The sequence below is a fragment of the Arachis ipaensis genome, chromosome B8, assembly GCF_059453495.1.
Source record: "Arachis ipaensis isolate K30076 ecotype BB chromosome B8, ASM5945349v1, whole genome shotgun sequence".
Classification (NCBI taxonomy): domain Eukaryota; kingdom Viridiplantae; phylum Streptophyta; class Magnoliopsida; order Fabales; family Fabaceae; genus Arachis; species Arachis ipaensis.
This window is the reverse complement of record NC_142443.1, coordinates 96,099,809-96,109,625: the sequence shown is the minus strand read 5'-3', so window position 1 is coordinate 96,109,625 and position 9,817 is coordinate 96,099,809. Positions and strand designations below refer to the sequence as shown.

Below are 9,817 nucleotides of genomic sequence, written 5' to 3'. Positions count from 1 at the left end.
TTATGTACAGATGCTGATTTCTAGCAACTATATCAATAAGCTCTTGAGCCTCTTCAATAGTCTTTCTCATGTGTATAGATCCACCAGCTGAGTGGTCTAGAGATATCTGAGCTTTTTCTGTAAGCCCATAGTAGAAGATGTCTAATTACACCCACTCTAAAAATATTTCAGAGGGGCATTTCCTTAGCATCCCTCTGTACCTCTCCCAGGCGTTATAAAGGGATTCATCATCCTCTTGTTTAAAGCCTTGGATGTCCAGCCTTAGCTGTGTCATCCTTTTTGGAGGAAAATATTGATTCAGGAATTTGTCTGATAACTGTTTTCATGTTCTTATACTTGCTGTGGGTTGGTTATTTAACCACCTCTTAGCTTGATCTTTTACAGTAAACGGAAATAGTAACAGCCTGTATACATCCTAATCTACCTCATTGTCACGCACTGTGTCAGCAATTTACAAGAACTGCGCCAAAAACTCAGTAGGTTTTTCCTTGCATGGTTCTGTGCAGACTTTGGACTTGGCATGCTTCGAGGTCGGCAAAGAAGATGCCTGCTACATCTCGGGATCTCTTGTGGAGGGCCGAGCTAGTGTTCTCACACTCTACCGCCACTTCCCAGTCTCCGTGTATTGTGCCGATAATGCCGTCGTCGGCTTGGAACTTCATGAGTAAGAATTTGGTGAAGATGACCACCGAGAGGTTGTTAATAGTCTTTCTCCCGAGGATAATGTTGTAGGCGATGGAGTTCTTGAGAATGAGAAATTCAGAGAGGATGGTCTTTCTTTGGTTCCCGGCTCCGATGGTAAGGGGAAGTGTGATGGTGCCGTCCGGTTGAAGGAAGTTATCCCCAAGCTCAGTTACCCCATTACGGTAGGTTTGTAAGTTTTCGTTTCGGAGCTCGAGTTTGTCGAAGGCTCCCCTAAAGAGGATGTTGGAATCTGCTCCTGTGTCGACCAGTATTCTTCTGACCAGCCCGGTTCCTATCTTTGCGGAGGTAACGAATGGGGTATCTTTCGCCGAGGTGCCGTATTGGCAGTCCTCGGGGGAGAATGTTATCGCATTACTGGTGATGATTGCCGGGGTTTGGTTTCTGACTGCCAGGACCTTGAGGTCCTTTTTTAGTGCCGATTTCGACTTTTTCGGTGTATCCTTGCCCATTATGACGTTGACGACTATGGTCGGGTCTATTTCTGGACTTTCCCCGGGGGGCTTGTGATGGCTTAGATTTGCTCGATGGTATAGATTTTCTTCCTAAAGAAGGGAATTACTTCGTTGTAAGCATAGCTCCAAACCAACAAACAAACATCGCATCAAATTAAATATTGGTTTTGTCACAAGTGCAAACCCCAATTAAGAATTAACCGAAGTATTCAGACTCCGGGTCGTCTCACAAGGATTGCAATGAAGTGGTCAATTATTGGCTATGAAGAACAATGGGGGTTTGTTGATAGAAGGGGCAATAAAATAAATGACAAGAAGAGTAAAGAGTGCAATAAAAGAAGTAATTAATAAGAAGAGACATTCGTGGCAAGGTTTGAGATCATAGGCTTTCTATCCTAGTCATTAATCATAGCAATGCTTAACAAGAAATTATCTTATTACGTCATCCCCAATGATGGAAGAAGATATAGGTTATCTTCCATGAGAGAAAGTCTAACAAGATTAGCTAATCTCAATCCAAATGTCCTAATCAACTCACTAATTGGGTTAGTAAGAGGTTAGAGTCAATGGGAATGATATTAACTAACAATTCTCGATCACCAACATAGGTTGGGTTTTCATGACTCAAGATTGCCTAATTACTCTTTCCAAGCCAAGAATGCTCAAAAATCTACTCTAAAGCCCAACCAAGCATTTTGTCAAACACTTGGTGGGTGATAAAGGAAAGCATGGTAAATATGCAAGAATAATAAAATCTAACAACTACCAATTGCAAGGAGAGTAAATCAACAACTTAATGCATCAATAAAAGAAACATCAATATCAAATTGCATTAAATGTAAACCAAATCCAACATGAGTTCATCATCACAAAAGAGAGCAAATTGAGAAATTAACATTACAACTAAGAAAATCAAGATGTAGAAATGAGAAATTGTAGAAGAAACAAGATGAAAGCAAAGAATTAAACATGGATCTATGACAATTTAACCTAATCCTAACCTAATTCTAGAGAGAAGAGGGAGCTTCTCTCTCTAGAAAACTAACAAAAGGCTCATGTTGACTAATTAATTGCCCCCTTCCCCTTTTCTTGGACTTTAATTCTGCATGAAATATACTCAGAAACAAGTTGGATTTGGGCCTGGGCAGCTCAAAAATCGCCCCCAGCGTTTTACCTTTAAGTGGGTCACGTGCGAGTATCGGCGCGTACGCGCCATGTGCGCGTGCGCGTCGATTGGCTGTTTCTTCATCCGCGCGTACGCGGCATGTACGCATGCGCGTCTCTATGCAAAATCACTTCTACGCGTGCGCGCCTTGTACGCATCCGTGCCCATCGATGCATTCCCAATTCTTGTTTCCTCATGCATTCTCCACTTTGTATGCTTTTCTCCTCATTTTTTCCATCCAATACTTGCCTTATGAACCTGAAATCACTCAACAAACACATCAAGGCATCGAATGGAATTAAAGTGAATCAAAATCACCAATTTAAGGGCCTAAAAAGCATGTTTTTACACTTAAGCACAATTCAAGGGAGAATTATAAAACCATGCTATTTCATTGAATAAATGTGGGAAAAGGTGGTAAAATCCCCTAAAATAAGAACAAGATAAACCACGAAATCGGGGTTTATCAGCTTGTCTTTGTGTCCTTGGGTTGCGTCCTTCCTTCTCTGGCGATCTGTCTCTTTCTGTGCGCTTCGGCTTCCTGACGATCTTGCCGAACTCGAAGAGCTTTCCGTCTCGTATGGCTTGCTCCAGAGCATCTTTTAAGTTGATGCAGTCCTGTGTTTTGTGCCCATATCCTTGGTGGTAGTCGCAATATAAGCTCTTGTTGCCACTCGTTCTTTCTTTAAGTGGCCAGGCCTTTGGAAAGACGCCTCGGTCAGCTATTTGGTGGTAGATCTTGGTGATGGGAGCTGACAAGGAGGTGTAATTTGAGAATTTCCCGATTCTGGGGGGTCGATTTGCATTTGTCAGTTTGTGATGTTCCTTTTGGTTTTCTCTTGGTGGGGGGTTTTAGCGAGGTGCCGTACTGCCGTTCTACCGTTTGTTGGCCGCCACGACTTGGCTCACCTCCTCATCGTCCATGTAATCCTTAGCGACACTTTGAATCTCGTGCATAGTCCAGACTGGCTTCGTGGTGAGATACTTTCGGAAGTCCTCATTCATAAGCCCATTGGTCTGGCAGAGGCTCGCGATTGAGTCCGTGAGTCCGTCGACCGTCAGGTATTCATCGTTGAATCTGTTCAGATATTTTCTCATAGATTTGTCTTGTCTTTGGGTGATTCCGAGCAAGCTAATGGGGTGTTTAGCTTTGGTGATTCTGGTGGTGAACTGGGCCATGAACTTTCTGGTGATATCGTGGAAGCTGGCTATGGACTCGTTTGGGAGGGCTTTGAACCATTTAATCTTAGGTCCAGCCAGGATTACCGGGAAGGCTCTGCATTGGATCACGTTGGCGGCCCCTTCCAGGTTCATCCTGGCCTCGAAGGCCATCAGGTGTTCCTGGGGATCTTTAGTTCCGTCATATTTCATGTTCGTGGGCTTGTTGAAGCCCTTGGGGAGTTTTGCTCTTAGGATATTCTCCGTGAAGGGGGTGGCCCCATTATCACGTGCTCGCTTCTTGTGCGCTTGGCTTCCCGATGTCATCGGTCATCCTCCGTGTTGCGTCAGTGTCCTGGGTCGCGAGTGACACTGCGATCGTGTCTTTTGCTGTGTCGTTGCTCAGGCGGCCTGGTGTTCCTGGTATCACAGTGAGATTAGGTCCTGGAGGTCGCTTGGCTTGCATGCTCTGGGTGGTACCATTCTTTGGATGTAACTCGGCCTTTGAGATTTTGCACCCTGAGAGACAGCTCTTGGATTATCTGGACCACCTTATTTCCCAGGCCGTCGAGTGGCTGGGCTTCAGTGGGAGGACGATTGTCCTCTCTTGGTTATTGTTGGGTTGGAATTGGCTGGCGATGTGCTACACTTGTTATCCTCCCGTGGGTGGAAGGAGTGTTATCTTGGAGTTCGGGAGTTGGGCTTCGTGGGTTTGAGTTGGGGTGTTGGCTGGAGGATTGGTCCTTGAGGTTCTCCGTCATGCCGCCACGATTTGGTAGTCTCCCGCATCTATGTAAGAACCTTGAGAACTTTCTTGATCTCTTGGCTCCTAAGAGGTCTGAGCTTGGTCACGGTGGTGGCGTCAAGGAGGTCGTTCATGATGAGATTCCTTATGAATTTTCAGTAAGGTCCGAAGGGGGATCATGGCGACAAAGTTGTCATAGGTGAGGCGGCGGATGGCAGAGGTTTGGAACCTGGTATTGAAGGAGGTGACCTCGTGGGTTTGGAGGAAGAGCTTGAAGAGTTCAAAAGAAGAAGCAACCACAGTGGGCATGGAGTCGAAGTAGAGGGAAAAGATGGGGCCATGGCGCTTGGAGAGACGGATGAGGGAGTGGTAAATGAGAGGGTCCAAGAGGTGGAGGTGTCCCACTAAAGGGAGGCGAGACTTTGGGCTTGGAGGATTTGGAATTTCACCGTTGGAGTAGGACGAAGGTGCATAAAGAGTGTTATCACTAAGAAGGTGATTGCAAGTCGAAAAAACATTGTTCCTTTGGGATTTCGCCGTTGGAGTAGGGCGAATGTGTGTTATTACTAAGAAGGTGATGCAAGTTAAAGAAACATTATTTCTTTTTGCTCTCAGTTACAAGCAAGAAATCAAGTGAGTGAATTTGAGGATTGCTCTTCTGGGTTATCCGCCATGCCGCCACGACGTTGCAAAGTCCCCACAGACGGTGCCAATGTACTGGATGCCTCCGGTACGGGTTGAGAGATAGATCGGAAACTTGAAGGTGGAAGCGGATGCCAGATTATTTGACTAGAGCAATGGGGGTGGTACCTGCAAAGACACTCCAACACTCAAGTCAGAATGGATCTAAGAGGTAAAAGGTGTGAAGAGTGAATGGCCTACCTGAGGGGGCTTGGGGCTCCCCTTTATATAGGTGATGGTAATTATCTTATCTTATCTTATCTGGTTAAGATAAGGGAGGTATTTGAATTTGATTGTTGGTTAGAAGCTCTAGTGGGCCGATTCCGGGCCTTCTAGAAGGGTGAAGCGGTTCGGATCCGGGTAACCGGGTTTGGAGACTGTTCCAGGTGTGAAAGTCGTGGGCCGGATCCGTAACAGTTGCCCTCGGAGCGAGAGAGTGAGGGTGCTCGGTCTCATTGTTGGAGGAACATTTTCCTCGCCGTTGTGGTTTGGCAAGGAGATCGTTGTTTGATTTTTTCGGTCGAGGTCGGGAATTCGGGGAGTTCATGGCTGTTTCATGGTCAGGCGAGAAGCGCATTGTTTGGACGTCTCATCACATGCCGGGTTTAATGACCGTTCCGAGGAAGGACCGGAGATCGGGTTTGGAACAATAATAAATTGAAATACTGCAATATTCGAATATCTAAAAGATAGATATCTAATTTTAATGCTAGAAATTTTAGATTATATCACATAAATTTTTTTTATATCACCGAGTATTTTTAATTATTTATATAAATAAGATCAATAACATGAAGAATGAAGAATAAAAACGAAAATTTTATGTATAGTAGGATAAAAGTAAATATTTTATAAATTGTATGAAGAATAATAAAAATATAAAACAAATAAAAAATACAAAATATAAATGGAAAAAAATATTATTATTATCTTTTAATCAAAAGGAACAAAGGACCTACAAAGTCTATAAAATAAAAGTACTAAATATAGTTTAGTAGAATGAATAGAAAATTAAAATTAGCATAAAAAATTAAATAAAATACGTCAAACAACTTTATACAAATATTTTATTTATTTTAAAGGACCTTGATATTTTTTTAGGAGAAAAATATCAAAAATTAATTAAAAATAAAATAAAATAAAATAAAATCATATAAAGTCTTAAAGAATAATGTTAGAAAATAAATAAATTATAAAATATAGAAAAATATAAAATACAAAATATTATTTGAACATTTTAGAGAGCGAAAGAAAACAAAAGAATCATCTAAAAAAATGAAAGATATGAGGAGTGTTAAATAGTAATGAAAACTTAAAATTATATGTAAAAAAATTAAAATTATGTATTTAATGAAATTTACAAAAAAAAATTCACGTTATTCTTTTGAATATTAATCATATCGCATAATTGAAAAATCAAATCACAATGATAAATTAAGTTTAATATAGTAATAGCAAAAATTTAAAGCTAACGTAAAACATTATTATTTTCATGAAAAAAAAATATTAATGACTTAGATTAATATTAGCATATTAATAAATGGGTTATTTACAATGGATTATAATTGATATTTAGTTTAATCAATCAAAAAAATAAAATTGAAAAATATCTTCAAGAAGAAGTTATGTCTGCCCATAATTAAATAATCAATTAAATATCAGATCTATTAGTTGATATAATTAGTATGATACTTAAATATCTAATCAGATCAATTAGTTGATATAATTAGCTCATCATAATGAATTGTATTTAAGGAATTAAAAAAAATAAACCAGAAAATACTCTAAAAAATATGCCACGTCAGCTCCATCATTAAGTATAAAAATCCAATTTTTATATAATACTAGTGTATGAACCCGTGCTCAGCACGGAAAAAATTATAAAAGTAAAAAAAAATTATATGTTTGGATATTTTTAAAAAAGAAACAAAATAATTATTATGTTAAGAAATTTATAAAATTATTTTCAAAATCAAAGTTTAACTTAAAAATGGTGAATAATAATCATTTTACACTTTTTTTTAAGTAAAATAATTATACATTGATACATAATTTAAAATAAAATTAAAATATTTATATTAGAATCCTATTTTTTAAAAGACTTTTCTATAAACAACATTGATGGTTGAATTTGCAAACATTTCTACGTGATTTCATAAGTAAAATTTTTAAACCTCTCTTACTCTTAACTCTTGAAAGTGCCACATATAGTTGGCCATGTGTAAAAACTGGTTTGGACAAGTACAATCCAACATGAGATAAAGTTTGTCCTTGAGACTTATTAATTGTCATGGCAAACGATACTATTATGGAAAACTGTCTTCGTTGGAATCTAACTGGGACGGTTTCATTTGTTGGTACCATATTCATTCTTGGAATCAAAGCAATATGACCAATATTGTTACCCATTAAGACTTCACATTCTATGACATAATTTCCAAGCTTCCTAACTTGTAGCCTTGTACAATTACAAAGACCACTGGATCGGTCAATATTCTTCAATAACATCACCGGAACACCAACCTTGAGTATTAATTTATGTGGAGGCAAACTAGAGCAATTTATGTTATTTAATAATTCAGGATAATAGAGATCTAGTTGACTCTCTATATTCCCTTCATCTATACAAATCGAATCCGAACTAAGATATAATTTTTTCCCTCCAAGAATGATAGCCATCAAGTGGTTGTTGACCTATTCAACGATGTCCAGCGTGGGAGCCAGTATAGTTCTTGCTTTGGAAAAAAATTCTTTAAGAACATGTTATCCAAAATATTTGGATAAGAAAAATGAACCAACTCATCAAATGCCTGGTCTAAAGAAGGAATAACGATATCTCCTAGAAGACATATCTCAGATTCACCATCCATATTGTCACATATTAGACTATCACAAACTTTCAATAACCACTCACCAAATTGCTCTGTCTCATCTTGATCTGAAGCAGTCGTCCCTAAAGAGAGTCTCATATTTTTTGTTAGTTTGAGCACCTGACAAAACTTCTAAAGGTAAGATGAATTCACGGTTGAATGAACGATATCTTGTCTCAATCCTCGTGAAATGACAGGAAGAATTTGTCTAAAGTCTCAACCTAGTACAACCACTTTTCCTCCAAAGGGCAAATCTTTGTTATATGTTGGAGAAAACCTCATGATATCACCTAAGCATTTATCAAGCACTTCATAGCAGTACCTACTAACCATTGGAGCATCATCCCAAATTATAAGTTTGGCTTTCAATAACATTGCTTGAGGAGAACCAGGTTTGATGTAACATACATAATCCTCAGTTATATTCAGCGGTATTTTGAATTTTGAGTGTGCCGTTCTTCCATTGGAAAGAAGTAAAGATGCAATACCACTTGAAGCAATGTTTTTCTAGTACCCCCATAAGGTTCCAGAGAAATGTTTTTTCAATACCCCCATGACCATACACAAAGAAAAAATCCCTTCATCACAATACACAGCTGTAACAATTTTATCGAATGCATATTTCTGCTCAGGTGGTGTGATGGCTAACATGTCTGAGGTATTTTTATTTAAATCATCCCTATTAAAGTTTAGCTCTTCCCTGATAACCCTTTTGGTTAACAAAGAACTATCAACTTCGGTTGCTAAAGGCATAGGAGGATAGTCTTTTAAGGTTTTACCATAGGAATGTAAGATCTTGTCTATATCCATTAAGCACAACTGATTAATCTCATCATCTGACATGGTTAACTCAGCATATTATACGATACTGTAAAAATTCAATCAAACTAAAAATGATCAATAATGAAGAACTTTTATAATTGCAATTATAAAAACTCACCCCTCATGTTTATCACAGTTCTCTGTCGATACAAACTATCATCTGAGAGTTCATGCCAACATCTATCCCAGACAGGCAAACATGTTCCGGTCTTGAGATATTGTTGGATGTTAATAGAATGACAAATAACCTTCTAACATATGATCCTGAGACCCACGAGCTTGCTTCCTTAATTGCATCCATGAATTCTCTGTCATCTTTCAAGAGTCCAAAGACGAAGCATGCATCTCTATACGTAGCATAAATTGTTCCTCCTACTATTCTTATATCTCAAAAATTTATACATCCTCTTTGAGTATTCAAGAGAAGTGGTTGGTAATATTCTTCGGTATTTGCTGCAAAAAACTTGGTTAAAATCCCACTTTTAAATTGCTAAATGGATTAGGCTACGCGATTTCAATTATTATGTAGCTACACATTCGCATAAGATTATTTTTTCTAAAAAATATAGAACAATTCTAAAATTGTATAATCTACAGATTATAACTGCTAAAAGTTATTTGAACATTTGTTTTCTAGTGTAGATAAATTGAATAAAATGGGCGTGGGGTACATGCTGTTAAGATTTTAAAGGTTTAATTATTCTGTTAGTCCCTATAGTTTGGCCGAATTTTTAATTAGGTCCCTATAGTTTTTTCCTTTTAATTGAGTCCTTATACCAATTTTTTTGTTTTAATTGGGTCCTTATTCGCAGTCAACGTTAAATAAAACGTTGACCTGTGTTAAAGTTACGAAAATACCCTTGTGTCTAACCCTACATAATCCCTGGCCTATCCTGAAACTCCAGAATCGTATTCTGTTCATCGTTCTCCTCTTCTCCCTTTCTTCTGATTTCTTGCTGAAATTTTCTCATCTTGCATGGATTCCACCCAACGTTCTTCGAGAATATCGAGTTCAAGAACTGTCAACAAGAAAAGACATTTGTGTTACTGTGGGGAGGCAGTTGTTGTTCTGTCTTCTTCTGAAGTGGCCAGCCATGGAAGGAGGTATGTAGCTTGTGGACGAGTGCCAAGGTGCAGTTTTTTCGAGTGGATTGATAATGAAGATGATATGAAAGGTGAGTGGTTGAAGTAGAAGGAGAGGAGGAGTCGTTGCTTCTGT

The 9,817-nt window shown here is 38.6% G+C and overlaps 2 protein-coding genes and 1 pseudogene across 2 annotated transcripts; all 3 read right to left on the bottom strand.

Moving 5' to 3' along the window:
* Positions 1–3,198: 3,198 nt before the first annotated feature.
* On the bottom strand, positions 3,199–3,807 carry LOC148548916 (uncharacterized). Its single transcript, XM_088495671.1, has one exon. The coding sequence runs from the start codon at positions 3,805–3,807 to the stop codon at positions 3,199–3,201; it is 609 nt and encodes a 202-aa protein (XP_088351797.1).
* Positions 3,808–4,269: 462 nt separating this feature from the next.
* LOC148548915 (2-hydroxyisoflavanone synthase pseudogene) lies at positions 4,270–4,743 on the bottom strand (annotated as a pseudogene).
* A 111-nt stretch (positions 4,744–4,854) lies between these two features.
* Positions 4,855–8,619, bottom strand: LOC107611170 (uncharacterized). Its single transcript, XM_016313125.1, has 3 exons — positions 8,369–8,619; positions 7,152–7,457; positions 4,855–5,035 (listed from the first exon to the last, which is right to left on the bottom strand). The coding sequence occupies exons 1-3, from the start codon at positions 8,617–8,619 to the stop codon at positions 4,855–4,857; spliced, it is 738 nt and encodes a 245-aa protein (XP_016168611.1).
* Between the last annotated feature and the right edge of the window lie 1,198 nt (positions 8,620–9,817).